General features: G+C 36.1%; 1 protein-coding gene across 4 annotated transcripts; it reads left to right on the plus strand.

The window, feature by feature from the left end:
- The first annotated feature begins 6003 nt into the window (after positions 1 to 6003).
- Positions 6004 to 17434, plus strand: itprid1 (ITPR interacting domain containing 1). Of its 4 annotated transcripts, XM_083550918.1 has the most exons (18): positions 6004 to 6107; positions 7343 to 7377; positions 7539 to 7652; positions 7926 to 7974; positions 8132 to 8169; positions 8737 to 8793; positions 10344 to 10392; positions 11567 to 11647; positions 11728 to 11930; positions 12156 to 12640; positions 13065 to 13125; positions 13365 to 13483; positions 13616 to 14692; positions 15155 to 15282; positions 16136 to 16247; positions 16736 to 16966; positions 17053 to 17095; positions 17243 to 17434. In XM_083550918.1, the coding sequence occupies exons 1-17, from the start codon at positions 6055 to 6057 to the stop codon at positions 17089 to 17091; spliced, it is 2931 nt and encodes a 976-aa protein (XP_083407044.1). In that variant the 5' UTR covers positions 6004 to 6054; the 3' UTR covers positions 17092 to 17095; positions 17243 to 17434. The 4 variants fall into 4 exon arrangements, with proteins under 4 accessions (XP_083407044.1, XP_083407045.1, XP_083407046.1 ...); XM_083550919.1 differs by lacking the exons at positions 6004 to 6107; positions 7343 to 7377; positions 7539 to 7652 and adding an exon at positions 7675 to 7711; XM_083550920.1 differs by lacking the exons at positions 6004 to 6107; positions 7343 to 7377; positions 7539 to 7652; positions 7926 to 7974; positions 8132 to 8169 and adding an exon at positions 8208 to 8577.
- Positions 17435 to 17541: the final 107 nt, after the last annotated feature.

A 17541-nucleotide genomic window follows, 5' to 3' on the forward strand; every position in this document is an offset into this window, starting at 1 on the left:
GATCTACTGCAGAGGAAGGATTTTATCTGCATGTGTCTCTGGGACATGTATCATATTATATTCCGCATGCATGTAGAAAATATATTTGCATTTTTAATCGAATAAATATGAATATTTGTTCTATTTCTAGAATTTGAAATAAAATGCTTGTATTAGAGAGGTTCACTAGTTTATGTATTTGCAATTCACAATTTTTATGAGCAAACTCCAGCATGATGTTGTTCCAGTGATAAAATATGATTAAACAAAATCAAATGTGTCAACACAGACAGGTACAGAGTTCTAAGGTTGTCACTGTGTTAATGGTTAGACAGTGTGTCACATGAATAATGTATGTCTTTAAAAATGCATAATGTTAATATCTCAGAGGTGCATGAGGAATGCAGGCAGTGGAAACTGTTGCTTTAAAATATCATATTTTCCAAAGGAATATGTCATCTCACTGAACCAGCTAGGGATTCTTTGAAATCAGAAATAAATCATTCTTCTTGAAAATGTGAGGCATTGTTTTCATCATTCTGATTTGAGGCATAATTATAATATAATAAGATATATTGAATAAAATTATTTGAAGTTGGCTTCCTTGACACCAGGGAACATAAATGAATCATGCAGATGAGGTGAAAACCCAGAAGTCACAACATTCACCCTGAAACTGTTTTGACAATTTATAAGTTAGATTTCATTAGCAAATGTATTACAGAGACTATTTAAAGTCTATGCAATACATTGTATAAACACAATAAAAATTAATATTAATATGTAAATGTGTCACTCAAGACTTGTCATAGTGTACAAAAGGGTGTTGGCATGTCCTCAACTAAGGCTGTTTAAACCGGCCGTATTTTGGGAGGGGTGGGAAACTAAAAAAAATGTTTGAATATAAATTTTGTATATTTGAAATGTGAACATGGCACAATAAATCAAAGAAATAAATGTAGTGTATTTAATTAATGTATATTATTTGTCTGTTTTTTATTTTATTTATTTTTAACTTGCTTAGTTTTAAGATTTGCCTAAAAACCTATAATTTAATAAAGTAGGTGATGATTTTAAGATAAAAAAATAGAAATTCTTAAACAATAATTAAAGAAATAAAGATTGTATGCATATTAGGCCAAAGGTGAAACAACTATGATAAAAAAAATTAAATAAAATAAAAAAACCTGGACACATTGCATGTGATCAGATTCAGCATTTAGTTTATCAGAACTAATCAAAAATTAGGGTAGATTTAAATGGAGTCAAAATGGAAGATATGAAGTCTAAGGATGTTTGGCCACTCTAGAAACTTATTTTTTGGCAATATTTAAATGGTTTATGTTTAAAGTAATTTATATAAAATGTGTGCTTATAATTCTTAAATTTCTTTTTAATTTATAAGGTTATGATAAATTTTTTTTTTTGTATTTAATTTAATTTATGGTGTTTTTATTTAAAATCATAACCTGCTTTTTTAAACGATGTATTTAAATTTGATAAAGGTTAAATTTCACTCATTGTAATTCAGAACTAAGAAAAACACTATCAAACATGTAAACATGTTATCCTACCAATTTTATAGCATCATTTTATATGACAATAATAGTGGAGAGATATGTGAGAATGTGTTTGTGTGGGCGTAAGGGAGCAAGGAAGTGTTACATGGTGCCAGGAATGTTGAATTGAGTGTTGCTGAAATCAGGACTGTGCCAGATATGTCCATCAGGAATCCCTTTCTTTCTGTCCTTTGGCTGCTGGCTAACCTGCAGTCCTGCAGGAGTGTTTATTTAGAAGAGTGCGGTGTAGTTCCTGTACTGCTGTCATGTGACTTCAAGTGGTTACATGTTGCTCTAAATAGTAGTCAGTTTGATGCTTGCACATCGTATATATTCTAAATGTAAATAATAAACATATACTAGAAAATTCAGGGGGTTTGTGATATTCAAATTTATTTGGTGACCATAAGTGATAGAGGAAACAAACATTAGAAGCAGCTTGTCAGTGCTCAAATTGCCTGGGGAAATTATAATTACTAAAATTTTTTTTATAAATATAGTTATATTGTACAGTATGACATTTGTTGGGTAGCAACTCTGATGTCCTAGATGCTGTGTTCTGTCTCAGTAATGTGAGAATATTATGACTTGGTGTGGCCCCAGCTGGTTCTTTGAATGTCATTTCATCATTTGCCATCAGACGCTTTCCCAAGCTTATCTAATTGTCTAAACTGGAATGGCACCCCATTGCACAGAGACACACACAACAAATATTACTTTGGAAGCAATCCTATTTTACCCTTTCTCTGTAACTTATTACACACTCCTAAAGGAAAGAGGGAACGAGGCAAACGCTTGAGGCATGACTCTTAGTAGGTGAGAAAATCACCTCTGGATGCCCATCTACCTGCCTTACTCTTCACTTGACTCATACATCCTTATCTTAGTGACAGCTGTCCTCTTTCGATGGAGGTATTATATTAAGCCTTTGGCAGCTAATAGTCTTGCTGTCTAATTGTGTTTGCTAATGATCCATGTGGAAATAGAGTAGTTTTGAGAAAGAAAGGGGATCAAATGCAAATGATACAGCACACAAATTTAAACACAAATCTGCATGTGTTTTCATCTAAATAAACTTTTTTCTCTCTCTCTCTCTCTCTCTCTCTCTCTCTCTCTCTCTCTCTCTCTCTCTCTCTCTCTCTCTATATATATATATATATATATATATATATATATATATATATATATATATATATATATATATATATATATATATATAAATATATCATTTTGTAGTCAGTCCACAGTTGATCAGGCACGCAGATTCACACACACATACACACACAGCCGGTTTTATTCCCATTTGTTCTATTTAGCGTTGCTCATACATTGTTCCACTTGTGTACCAAACCATCTGGCTGTAGTAATCTCTTTCTTGATGTAACTAATTTAACCTCTGCTGGTACCACTGCTTGGAGATTTGTGCTGGAGAGGTATTGGAACGCATGGCCACTGCTGGACCCTCAGGAACAGGCCTAAATGTCCTTGGTTTCAGCAGGCAGCTGTCCCCACTTAAGCCCTAATTTCATCTCCACTCTCCTTCCCTCTGTGGGTCCTGTGAATTCAGTAGAAAACAAGGCTCTGGCAACGTAGTTTCTACTGATAGCTTGGTTAATCTACCCATCCACAGCACGCTCTAGTAAAATGCTCAGATACAGTACATGTACATCTTTGAAACGTTTTGATAGACAGTTATCTACAAGGTGTCTGTAGAGACATTGATCACAACTATTGTTGAATGTAGCTGAAATTTTCAATTATAGGGAATTATTTTTAAGATGCTAGTGGCTTGCTTGTGGTCATACGTGTTGTGACATGTGTATAGTACCTACAATATAAGACAAAAAAGTTACATAATAGTCACATTGCCATTGCTGTGTATTTGTTATTGCCTCTTCAGAAATGTTGGACCGCTTGTCTTCGTAGCCAATCTGATGGCCCCATCTGGTCAGCCTGGTTGGGGTCTGGATTAGTCATGGTCTGGACCCTGTGACCACCCGACAGCCTCGCCAGGCTCTGTGTGTGCCACCCACAGACAGGCTGTAGCCAGTCCTGTCCAAAACTAGCGAGAACACAACAGCACGCTCAAAACTGCCACCACCTTCTTGTTGCACAGATCCTTGACAATTGGCCACAAATGGGCTTCATTCCCACACATACTTGCACATGATATGGACACAAGATATATAATAGGCATTAAATAATTTCACTGCAAAAGTAAAATGCAGAGTGAAATGAAAATTGTGACAAAAACATTATTTTACCAAATTTAAATAAATGTATATTTGTGTATTTTATTCATTTTTATTAGATGAAAGAACAGAAAATGTTAAAGATTAAATCCCATGGTTGTGGGCCTTTATTTGCTGTACACAGTAACGCACTCTCTCCCATATCTTAATGCCTTTAGACAAAGCTTGGTGTGGTAGCTGGAGTAACCATAACAGATGTTGAATGATTAAATTAGCAGTTGCTGGCTGTTCAAATATTCATGTCGCGTCAAGAATGTGTACCATTATAAACAAATTCCAGCCAATACTGCTTAATTATTCTGTGCTTTTGTTTTCTTCACATATGGTTTGGAGGGAGAGGGTACTTTGTGTTAGACACTAGTGTAATATATTTTATGTGTGAAAACTGATTTATGAACAGATCTTACACCTGGTCTGAGATTACATTAAACTGACAGTGGATTTTATTTCATTTTTTTAAGATCTGGATGTAGGACTTGTTCGTGCTTAGAAAACAACGTACATTAACCCGTAACATACAAAATGTATTACATTTTTTGAACAAGCATAAAATGTGAGCTTATCTGGAAATCTTTACATAAATTGTGACCTAAAACTGATTGGAGTGGGCAGTATATCCTTCTCTCCAAATTTCACAGTAACACTTACAAACATATATTTGATTTGTACATTTATTTTAAAGTGTGAACATTGTCACAAAATGGCTATACAAAAAGAAATAGGTAAAAAATATAAATTAAGTCCCTATATGTTTTTTAATAATTTAAAAATATAAATTAAGTCCCTATATGTTTTTTTCCCTAATGACCAAGTGATGGTGTCAAATGCTTTTTTTCTGTAATTATATTAGGAAAAAACAATCAATAATGTAACAGAGGAATTACTCTTAAAAGGTAACCCATCCTCATATGGGTGACACGGAATATTTACATTTACATTTACATTTGCGGCATTTAGCAGAATATCCACCATCGTTGAGGTTATCAACTGTACACACAGACACACGTATATATATATATATATATATATATATATATATATATATATATATATATATATATATATATATATATATATATATATATATATATATATATATCCTGTGGCTTTTACTGCACTGAACAGCCGATCCATTACTGCATTGTCACTTTAGGTGTATTTTGCACTCCTTATACACGACACATTTCTTTTCATACAATCCTTAACCCACATTTGCACTACTGTACATTCCACCCATATTTATACTGTATATACTGTATCATATATACATTCATACTTGTACATAACTATATCATGTCATTTGAATATATTATCTTCGGACATGTCTGTCTATGCATAATCTGTGCACTATATATTGTTTATTGTATATTATTATATATACCATATATTATTACCTACTGCACCTTTTGTGTATTATTCACCATAATCCCTGTTTATATGGACCTCATACATTATTTATCTACTGTTATTTATTGTAAATAGGCCACTTATGCACTTCTGGTTAGATGCTTAGTGCATTTAATTGGCTCTGTACATGTACTTTGCACAATGACAATAAAGTTGAATCTATTTTAAAATTATATATATATATATATATATATATATATATATATATATATATATATATATATATAATATATATATATATATATATATATATATATATATATATATATATATATATATATATATATATATATATATATATATATATATAATTTATAAGTGCAATCTATTTTATATATATTCATACACATTGTATAATATAATGAATATATTATAATATATACAATTTACAGCATTGTACACTATTAATATACAATACATTGTCACTTAATTCACTTCATATATACATTTTACAATGAGATTTTATAACAGGCTATGCTTTGATCGAGGTCCAGAAATTTTCTTAATGGTCTTTTATTGCCATCTGCTGCTACAAACACGTAACAACATGCTCATACTGAAATAAATTTTTTATAGATTCTGACAAAGGTAAATAAATTTCCTAACATTTTTGCGCATTAGGTGTAAATTATGGCAGACCAATAATAATTCCAAATGCAGAGAAAAGTTCTGACCTTGAGCGATTTTCTTTTTTCCCTGGAATGAGCGCGCGCGAAGTCTCGTGACGTCTTTGGTTAGTTATTTGAATAAAGTTCTGAGCTGCGGGCACGAGCCCAAATTAGACAGTCCAAAGCCGGAAGTGGGAAAAACCGTAAAATAGAGCTATAGGTTTTAACGGAGACTTTGCCAGGCGACATATGGATACGAGTTTATGTGAGAAATGTTCTGTCAAGCTGCTGAAATCTTTACCGTGAGTACAGTTAAATGGTTGTCTTGCTCCTTTGACTTTTTTAAACTTGGACAATTTCTTAATTATGGTTGGGTTTCGTCTATTCTAAGGTCTGAAAAGAGAAATGAGTGCGTCGGCGTTTTATTCGTGGAAAATGATTTCCTATAACTCTTCTGTGCAAGTCCTTAACCTCAGTGTGCTTCTATTAACTGATCAATAAAATCTATTAAAGTATGAATTTCATGGGGAAGTTTTGTCTTTAAAAAAAAAAAAAAAGAAGCAAATTACCAGCCTATAGACTCCATCAGCCCCTAATGTATGTAAGTGCTAATGTAATACAGCGAAATATACTATTCTTGCTTACCTGGTCTGCTGATTTCCCATTATTATTATTATTATTATTATTATTATTATTATTATTATTATTATTATATAATTATCTGTAAACGTTTGTTTTACCACAGCTGTAACACTTCGATTTCTATCGGGATCACTGGAGTATCTATCTATCTATCTATCTATCTATCTATCTATCTATCTATCTATCTATCTATCTATCTATCTATCTATCTATCTATCTATCTATCTATCTATCTATCTATCCATCCATCCATCCATCCATCCATCCATCCATCCATCCATCCATCCATCCATCCATCCATCCATCCATCCATCCATATTTTATTGATAGAGGTGGAATGTGACTGTGAAGGTCACAACAAATTATTTATTTCATTTTCATAACTTTAAAAACGTATTCTGTGCCTGATAGATCAGAAAATTGCCTCCTGAAAGAGATCACTCCCATTAGAATATAAATGTTTTATCACAGGAACAAAAAAAAAACGGATCAGTCTGATTGATTTACTTGACATTTTCCTCCATGAAACAGGTGCCCAACCCTGGTGTTGGACGCTCGTCTATCTTGCATATTTAGTGTTTTTCTTGTGCTGAAACACCTACTTCAAACCAGGAAGTTCTGTTACTTCCCTGATTAGCTAAATTTGGTGTGTTGGGATTAGGAAAAAAAACATTGAAATGTGCAGGACAGGGTGTAGCCATGGCAGCAAAATACCTCCCCACCCCAGACCTTTTCTCACGTTAAACAGAAAATAGTCCTAATATAATTCTGAAATTCTAAGTAGAATCCTTAAAATATAAATTGTAAGTTACAAATAAGTGGGAAATAATTCTAATTTCTTTGTATTAAACTACACTGACATCATGGCTTGTTTTTTTTTTGTTTTTTTATCCAGCTACGCTTCTGAATCCTCAATCAACATTGCAATAGGTAACTACAAACTGTAAAGGAAGGAAACGCTTGTTTGTCACCTGGATGGTGTCTGATTAACTCAAGTCTAATTGAGTCGGTTGCAAGTTGCTTGCTGGATTACAAACTGTTGGAAGTCTTTGACTTGTGATGACTTTAATGTGTGACTTAAATGTGTGCAGAAATAGATGCTGATAATATGAGTGATAAAAGAGCAAGGCTACTGGCATCGAAAAGCAGATGGAGTGAGATGAGTGATGCAACTGCTGCTCAGCCACTGATCCGGGCAGATACAGGTTGGTAGGTTGGATGAGCCTTTAGGAATAATCTTGGCTTGCCAGAGTTAAACTCCTGCGTACGTCTGTAGCGTAACCAGTATTATGCTTAATCCATTACCTTTGTGAATGATAAATGATGGTAGTGGTCATGTACAGTTTAGCTGTCACAGAGATACAAGAGGCTTAACATAAAACAGACGAGGGTTATTCTACTCCAAATGTAAAGTGAATTCAGACTAAGTAAGCATTGAGTACTAATATTTAGCTCATTTTCTTTTTGGTTTTTAACAGAAAACTGTAATCAGGACAGCATTGATCAGTGGCATATTCATGTTATGGAGTAAGTATTAATTTCCTGAGGTGTTTTGATTGACTAGCTGTTTGAAATCATTTACAATGCATCCGGGCTGTGTACGCTGATGCTGCGTTAGTTTGTGAGATAAGCCATAGACCTACAGTATGTTCAAATCTTTTATCATTTTGACTTCCTATTTTAGTAAAGATGCTAAGCAAGGGAATGTCCAGGAAATTACAGGTAAGACCTCCTCAGACCTCACTTTAAAGTACATCAATGGAACTCTTTAACACCTGCCAGTTTAATTAGTTCAGTTTGTGATATTGAAATGTAATATTTTGGTAATTGGTTACAATAATTTTTTATAAATGACAAATTTTCAGATTATCTCTTGGGGAACTAATTCTAGCCATTTTAAGATGGGCAGTGGCTCTGCCTGCCTGATCCAGTCAAACAACATGCAAAGTAGTCCTGGGCTGGAGCAAATCTCAGCTGGAAAGTTTACACTGTAATTCTAGCTATTCAGCGTTAATAGCACTAAACACAAGGTTCACACTCAGTCATTATGGATTATACGATCAATTTAGTTTTATCATATAGTGCTCCAACTATCACATAAGCGATAAGAAAAACTATGCAGTTAAGGAGGTAAGTTTATTGATTTTCTTTTAACTGTTGCTGTTGAGAACCTAAGCTAAGCTTGTGTTGTAAATAAATTAATGACTTGGGTATTCCCTGACTGTTAGTTTACACTGTAATTGATTTTGTTTATGCTTTAAAATAAACGGTGTCACTTTTGGTTTATAGCACAGCATCTGAGGGAGACTGGCATGTCGGAAGATGACTTAGCACTCCTTTTGAAAGGTAAACCTTTGAATTTTCAGGCTGTGAGGACAAAACAGGTCTAAAACAGGACTTTTGGTTTTAAACATAACATTGGTTTATCTGTAAAGTGCTCAAAGTTTGAAATGCAAAATGCAAAGTATAAAAATTATTTTAGCTTTCAAGCTCCGACACACACACACACACACACACACACACACACACACACACACACACACACACACACACACACACACACACACACACATACACACAGAACGAGACCTATTCCGATGCAGGCTTATTTAGATTAGAGTGAAATGTATTGGCACAACTCTGGGGCATGTGGAATAAGTTCATGTTGAGTCAGTTGCCTGTGAGAGAGGACAAGCAGGAGGAAAGGTTCAGGGATACTCTTAAGACTCTTTTCCCTGCCTGGATGTTTAACCGTTCAGAGGAGCTTTGGTTTGGCAAGAACTATCACGCTGCTCTTGTCCAAACACCATCATGGTGTGAGACACACCAGTACGCTGGTGTCTGTCACCTCTGTCTGAGTCAAGCATTAGCCTCTGTGCACCTCTACAAGTAAAGAATTGCCATGTCTATTTTGGGAGCTCGACATAAAATGGCACAAGTAATGAACATAATAAGGTAAGAAGGACTCCACAGCATGTTCTTGAGACTAAAGACACCAAGGAGATTTGAATGTGTGTTTATCTATAATGGACAAGTCACACGGGCAGAACAGCTACAAATCCTTACATATCTGCAAGTATACCAACACCATGGAGATTTTGTAACAGCAAACAGTAAAAGCACAACTTTTGTGATGGCTTTGCTGCTTAGCTGCCAAGTATCATTTGTGTTATTATCGTGCTATTTATTGCAGTAGTTTCTGTAAATTATTCAGAACTACAATAAAAGGAATAGGAAAGTAATGCAGAATTGCCACTGATTAATGCGACTTGACAGTTTCCGTGGGGTAAAATGTTGTGTTGCTGCTTCTTGTTCAGAAGGAAAAACTCAGGAATTATATTTGTTTACTAAACTGCATGTCGTTGCTGTGTAATTGCACTATGCAATGACAAGTTATCTATCGATTGATATATATAACTATAATAATAACTATTTCTCTGTTCAGATTTGTCACTGCTTTGTTATTTTTAATGTATCTGGAGCAGTGGTTTTAAAATGCCAGCCAAGAAGATCATAAGTCTTAGAAAGGGAAAGCAGCCCCTGAAAGGAACAGATTGCCAGTGCTCCACAGAATCAAACACAGCTAATGCTTTGGCAGAAGAAGAGGCGACATAATAGGATAGGCTTGCATTAGGGATTCTCTTATGAGACATTGAGACAAGACACTGAGGCTCACTTTATCCCTGACATCATGCCAAAAGGAGCAAACTGTAGGAAAGATCTTGATGGTACAATGTGAGAGCATAGCCAAATGAAAGCAACAACGAGAGCAATGCTCTCCTAATATAGATACTGTACTGCCTTAACGTCATTGACACCAAACAGACACTGGACTTCAAGTTTTATTTTTATTGCAGTTGAAGATGTTCTCTCTTTTTTGCCTCTTCCCAAAACAGCATCTTTATATGGTAAAACATCTTTTAACACCGTGCAAGACTTTCTTAGGTAAGACCCTCTCTTTCTTTCTTTTTCAGTAAAATAAATAGTAACGTGATCATTGAGTATAATTGACAATTCCATAAAAAAAGAATTCTGCACAATTCCATTCTAGTTTTTTATAGTACTTTTGTTGTTTGATGCTCAGATAAAAATGTTGGCATTGATTCAAACTTTTTGGTTACTTATAGAAAGCCCTTAATATATACAATTAACACTCATCATGTTTAGCTTTACTCCAATCATGTTACAACAATTAGTTTATTAAAAATATTTCTTAATCTAGCAGATGTGCTGTAGTGTTTAGATGGTATGTCACCTGTCTAAATATGGCTACATGTGTGATTCATTATAAGACCTAAAATTAGTACTGCCGGGATGCCCTTTAAGCAGAATTGAGAGTTACCGCTGTAGTGTTGTTCCAGAATGTGACACATTAGTATGAAGGGATGTGCCTGAGTGTCATGTGATGTTTGTGACGCTGACACGAAATGGGACAATGCCTCATATTTACCATGCAAATGTACAGACGGCACCTCGTTTGCATGAGGTTTGCTAGGAATGATATGAGATGTGAAAAACAGGGTGAGATTGGAAACCGAAATTAGTGTTGTAATGTGTAGTGGCTTTAGCCAATTACTTAGAGCAGTGGTCCCCAACCCCTGGGCCGAGGACCGGCACCGGTCTGTGGGTTAATTGGTACCGGGCCGCACAGAAAGAATACATAACGTACATTATTTCCATTTTATTTATTAACTGATTCTGAACGATGTTTTATTTTTCTAAAATTACCGGATTCTCTTCACCAAATCTGTCTATGGCTCACTCTTGATGCATGTCAAGATGCTTCGGTCACATGTCTGACCTACATCTGCTACCTTCTTAAAGGGGCTGCTCTGGCCGCTAACACAGAATACATTACCGCTAAATTCAAACCCTCAAGCTAGCAAAATGAACAAAAAACAACACAGTAAATTCACGTTTATTATTATATTTAGAAAATACCAGTTTTTATGCCGGTCTTATCATTTTATTTTGTTGTGTTTATCCGCCACACCTTCAAGGCCGGTCCGTGAAAATATTGTCCCACATTATTCTGCTCCGTGGCGCAAAAAAGTTTGGGGACCACTGACTTAAAGGTATGAAATTTTTAATGTGCTATCTTGGTCGTTTTATACTTCAGTTCATATCCAGAAAGACCTCCTCTGACCTCTGCCTGGAACAGTTTGGCATTAGGAATTTCAGGTCATTCTGGACCACCAAGGTACATTTCCTTTATTTACTTTTCATGTTTCTTGACTGCGCTTTATGCTGAATTTTAACTCTCAGTAATGACTTTTCTAGTGCCATGGATGTCCTGGCCCTCTGGCAGGATGATCCAGAGGAGTTGCTACTGGACCTGGGCTTTGGTGTTGAGGAACCTGACATCTCAGTGAAGATCCCAGCGAGATTTATCAACCATCAGTCAAAAGCCCGCGGTATCAACATCCAGGTCTTCTTGGAGGCCCAGCAGAACCGCATAGATATAGAGAATCCAGACGTCAAAAGTAAGCACTACATAATTTCAATTTAAATCAACCATGCTCATTTTACAAATGTAAAAAAAACACTTGCTTGTTGTTCTGCAACAGAGATAAATATTATCTTTTCATTTGATGACTACACAGTGGTGAAGTCCTGATAACTGTTGCCTCTTTGAGTGCTATTTTTTTATCAAATAGACCTCAATCTCTATTTCTTACCCCACTCTCTTTTCCATGTTCTATATGCAGATCGGTTTAGGCAGATAGAGGTGCTCCAGCAAATCACTACAGCCTTCAATTCTTTGGTTGGCGGTGTCACCCCCAGTGCACAAAACTCTGTGGAATCTCAACTCTCAGAAGAAGCCCGGGTGAGAAGGAAAAGGGTTGGCATGCTCTTTCGAAATGCCTCCAAGAAGTCGCTTAGCCAACTGGCCTATTCCAGAGACCAGCGGCCGCTCTCCCCTTCATTGGCAGGCCAGTTCCCCAGCCCAGAGCTGCCTGGAGATCTTCCTCTTGACAAACGTATCCCGCTGAAACGTGCCAGTCTTAGCCCTCTGGTAGAGGAGCAGACCTTAGTCTCAGAAGAAGATGAATCTACTGAGAACACAACCCTTCCTCAGGTTAAGAGCAGCAGTCCAGCAGCAAAGGGAGGTAGAGAACTAAAAAATGATACAGCCATAGCCTCTGCAAAAGGGGTTACAGGAGTGCCAGCAGAGTCTTTTGAGCTTGAAGAGGTAATGCTATATACTGTATGTATTTTCACTTTTTACTATTTGTATGATTTGTATTTTGTTCCTGTATGTCCCCCCCCCCAATTCATTTAAATTTACAAACTTAGTTCTTGTTTATGAAAGCATCAATCATTTTCATGCAGTGTTTTCCAATCCTGGAACCTCATGAATTAGATTTTTATCAAGACATCTGACTCAGCTTCTGAGCTAATTAACAAGCCCTTGATAAGGTTGTATTTAACTACTAAAAACACTGAAATTAGCTTATTAACAGGATTGCTGAAGTGCCAGACTGTAACACATCATTGGGAAAATTATTCAAGGGTCATGAGATATTTATCTGACAGAATGTTAGAATTAAGAATTCTTAAGAAATAAGAACAATTAAGAATTGTCTTAATTAGTTCTAGTTGTTTTCTGTTCACAGATCCAGAGCTTTGATGACGGAAGCATAGGAGGACCCTGCACTGGCACACCTGATCAGCCAGGTATGTGTGTCTGATTTGTTTTGTCTTTTTAATATCCAGTAACTATTATGTGGGGTTTTAGATGTTTTATTTTTCAGAAGTTTATTTGAGAGCGGTATAAATAGGAAAGCTTTTCCAATATTAAAGTATTAATACAATCCAGAAACTTATAGTATGTCTTTTTTAAGTTTAATGTGCTGATGTAGTGTTAATTAAATGTATTTATGCTATGTCATTAGACAGTTGTTCTGTTTGTGTAGATAATGAGCGGGCACGCCTCTCACAGCTGAGGACCATTAGCTGTCAGTCTGATAGCAGTGGATTTTTGGAGGAACCATTCATTCCTGCTCACCCCAACCCTGGACCTGAGCTTATGAAGGTAAGACTGAGCTCTGGAGCAGGTCTGAAAAAAAAAGAAATGTGTTCCAGGAATAATACATTTTTGCTCTGTTCAAGTGTTCTTATAATTAAATAAGCAGCTATGTTCTATATGGTAATGTGTGTGATGCAGGTGCTGAATGCCATGTCAGGGGAGAGTACAGAAATCCCACAGAAGAGTGGAGACCTGCAGGAATCAGCATTACACTCTCCATATTCCCAGGATTCTGATAAGCTGCTTGAACAGACAGAATCCTTTAGAACAGACTCAAATATTGACAAAGCAAAGGACCAAGCACATAGTGTGAGGAAAATAAGCAGAGGGGACACTACAAAGAGGCACTTACAGGACACTGATGGAACAGATTCTTTGGTAAATAAGGAAGTTGTGCAGAAGGACATTATTGGTGAATGTGTTGAAGAATGTAGTACATTACAGAAAGTCTCACCGGGTCTCGCTGACTACGGGGCCAGTACCATACAAAGTACAATAAGAACAAACTCGACAAGACTAGGTGGCTCTGACACTAATACCATACAAAGCAGCACATTACAAAAGGACTCACCGGTTCTACATGACTATGATGCAAGAATTGAAGAAAGTATCAAATTTCAAAAGAATTCACTAAATCCATCTCATGATGTGGTTGTGGGAGGTGATTCCCTGATGGAGATACAGAAATCGGATGTTTCGTTGTTTAAAACGGACTCTACTTCCACTGACCCAAAAGCAGGTGCCGAACACAAAGTCCAATCCTTCACAGAATGTTACTATGGACGTTCTGTCTCAGTGCAGATGTGCTCAGGATTGGCCTCTCAGAGTTCTCTGCGAGGCAGCATCAACCACAGCTCATCAGTAGGGCACAATCCAACCAGTGATATTCAACACAGAAGAGAGTGCAGGGAACAGTTAAACTCAGATGTGGCCGATATCTCAGACAATGCCCGAAGTACAAACACTCCCACAACAATGAAACACACTTTACCTGACCCTTGGCACTCTCAGGAGAGTTTTAAAGGACCACACTCGATATCACTCGACAAGTGCCGGTCTTATGAGGAGGACACGCGGTGGGAGGCAGTGCTTTGGTCAGGAGCTCAGAACTGTGGCTCATGTGGGCACAAACGGCGATGCTGCTGCCAGAATGTGAACAGCGAGAAACAATACCCTAGCAGCCCAGAACATCTAAACCCAGCCTACAGCCTGCCTGTGAGTCACTCAAAACTCAATCAGATGCCAAAGGGCAAATTTGATTCAAATCATTTTTCCACTTTCTAGACCCTCTCAGGATGAATTTTAGATCTCCTGTTATTTATCTAAGCTAGTTCTGAGCCTTAACCATAGTCTTAAAATAAACACACTGTTAAATTATATGCTATGGTATATATCCAGTGTAAATTTGCCAGACCATTTTTATAAAGAGAAGTGTTTATTAAAAGGGTGGAGGGCTGGCTTTTATAAATGGAGCAGATTTTCATTTGAATAGCTTATTTGCATGTGTGATGCAAGGGAGTGGAGATTGCTGACCACTTCAGCGCTCCCTACAGCACTTGCATAGACTCCAGAGGCTACAGCTTCACTGATAAACACATTCAAACGCATAACACATCACACAAAGAGCTGAGGCTTCAAGTGGTTGGTACATTGTCTGCTTCATCTTTCTTTTTGCAGTATTCCATGGAGGAATTGTTAGGCATGATGAGATGTATGTGGAAGTTTCGTAAGATGGTGGCTGAGATCGAGGAGAGGGTAGAGGAGGAGCAGGAGACTGTAAATAGTTCTTTCTCAGATGAACACAGGTTGGTCTTAATGCTTTTTGCCTTATAGTAATTCATCAGTACTCTTTTATTGTATACATAATATAGGGTAAGACGAGGGAGATATATGCACATACTGTATGATAAGTCATGCTTTTAATATTTGTTTTATAGTTTTGTTTTTTAATCTGAAATGCACTTCATAAAAGTATAACTTATTATTGTGTTGCATGTAAATAATAGGAAGATAAGAACGGATGTCCTGTTTATTGGAAAAAATTCTAATTATGGCAGAAAAGGCATAATTTCCCCACATTATTTCCAATTCCTTGGATATTCATCTACTGTTACTAATTTTGGCATGTGTGCAAGAATCACTAACCAGGCAAAAAGAATCAGGCTGCAATAAGTGGAATATGTTGGAGCCCTTGTTCCTCAGTTTATTAATTAGTTGTTGGTCTTCTATACTGCCACCGATTGAAAATGTTGATTCCGAATGCATGATTTAATCCCTCCCTCAACAATGATTTCGTTTTGTTTTTGAGTTTCATCTTCCATCTGTCCGACTGCTATTCTCATGAAGAGTAGGTGAATGTTTATAAGGAATTATCTGTGGAATCAGGAATTGAACTATTATTATTAATAACAACATTAAAATTGTCATTATTAAAAAAGTTACAGCAAAATCAAATAGGTAAAAATGGCTTCCTTCCTGTTTCTTACAAAGAGTATGTTACTTATTCATTCCTGTTCAGGAATTGAAAGCAGTGGAAGCATCCCCATGGACATTGACATTCTACAGATCTACTTGCTAAAAAAAAAAAAAAAGGAAGAAGTTGTTTAGCTTCTTAATCCAAGATTATCTTTAAGTGTTGACGTTGTCTGTGTCCTACAGGGCAGAGGTACAGGACATTCTAAAGCTGAGAACAGCTGTCAAAAAGGAATCTGAAATGTTGGAACAACAGCTCAACGATCTGGTTCAGGCCTATGACAACAACATGGCAATGGTATTCAGCTGCTTTTTTCTTGGACTTGTAGCAGATCTAATGGCTAACATTTGCCAATGCATTTTATCCTGTCTTTCAAAGACATTATACACATATTGTTTGCAATTATATAACACAGATTGTCTTAACACATGCTTTCCTCATGATTGTGATGTCTCACATCACTGGGCAACAGAAGCTTGCAAAGAGTCAGTTTGTTTACTAAGAGAATACAACTATTTTGGGATATTCAGAGCTCTGTTAACAATATTGTATAAACTGGAAAAGTGTGAAATACACATCACTGTGTAGTTAGTCTCAAGGGGTAATTTCTTGATATATCACATGCCATCTTAATATCCTAACCTGCTCAAGGTTTTAACAAGTCTGGCAGACAAGGGGTTTTGAACATCAAGGTCATAAGCGAATAACTAAAAATACACCTCTGCAAATGTGGAATTGTAGTATATGCAATATTGTATTGTACTAATTTGGACAATGTTTTGTAGAAGATGAACAGACTTATGGATGAGCAGGCCCACCTGTGCACTCAACTGAAGTTTACACCCCAACCGGGACACATCTCCAAAAAAAGTGTGGGTATCCAGTGCACCTTGCTGACAGACAGCCCCGAGTCACATCTCACTACACAACTCACAGATGACATGAGGCTGATTCACAAAGAATGGAGTCCAGGCAGCAAATCGGACAAGCTGGACTTTGTAGGATTTATCAAAAGTGTATGTATTGAATTTCCTTTTCAAGCCACAATAGTTATGATTATTAAACATGATGAATACTGTTTCATTGTTCTGTTTTCTCTCAGTTAAAGGACGGATCCATCAACAATGATTCACTGGAATGAAAAAGTAAGTGTCAGCTTAGTTTTTTGTGTTCAGTAAATTGTTTGATTTCATTTTAACAAAATCATTTTAGATTTATTTTAATAAGGATGATATAAAGTCTGTTTTTTAAATGACATACTATAAAAGCTTTTTTTTTCCTGTGTTTTTTAGTTCTTCAACATCAAGAATGAGAAAGATAACTGAACCTTGGTGTAGTATTTTGATGTGTTATTGTAATAATATATTTTTTTAATATAAAATATTTTATAAGCAAAATTATAATTTTTTTTGCCAAAAGCAATGAAATATCATGTATGTCTTGAATCCAAGACCAATAAACAACACTCAGTGTATATAAATGTACCGCTGCCTACAGTTTTGTGGTATTGTTCTTAATAGTCTGGAAGCACGGACCCATGAATACTGAAGTAAAACACATAAATTGTAAAGGAAATTAACATGTTTAAAGG

Source organism: Silurus aristotelis (assembly GCF_946808225.1).
Source record: "Silurus aristotelis genome assembly, chromosome: 1".
NCBI classification, from domain to species: domain Eukaryota; kingdom Metazoa; phylum Chordata; class Actinopteri; order Siluriformes; family Siluridae; genus Silurus; species Silurus aristotelis.

Excerpts from the sequence above, each read along its gene's own strand:
- itprid1 (XM_083550918.1), top strand. The coding sequence starts at position 6,055 with ATGGATACGAGTTTATGTGAGAAATGTTCTGTCAAGCTGCTGAAATCT. Across the intron at positions 7,378-7,538 it reads CTCAATCAACATTGCAATAG|AAATAGATGCTGATAATATG; the intron begins GTAACTACAAAC and ends AAATGTGTGCAG. Across the intron at positions 16,967-17,052 it reads TTGTAGGATTTATCAAAAGT|TTAAAGGACGGATCCATCAA; the intron begins GTATGTATTGAA and ends GTTTTCTCTCAG.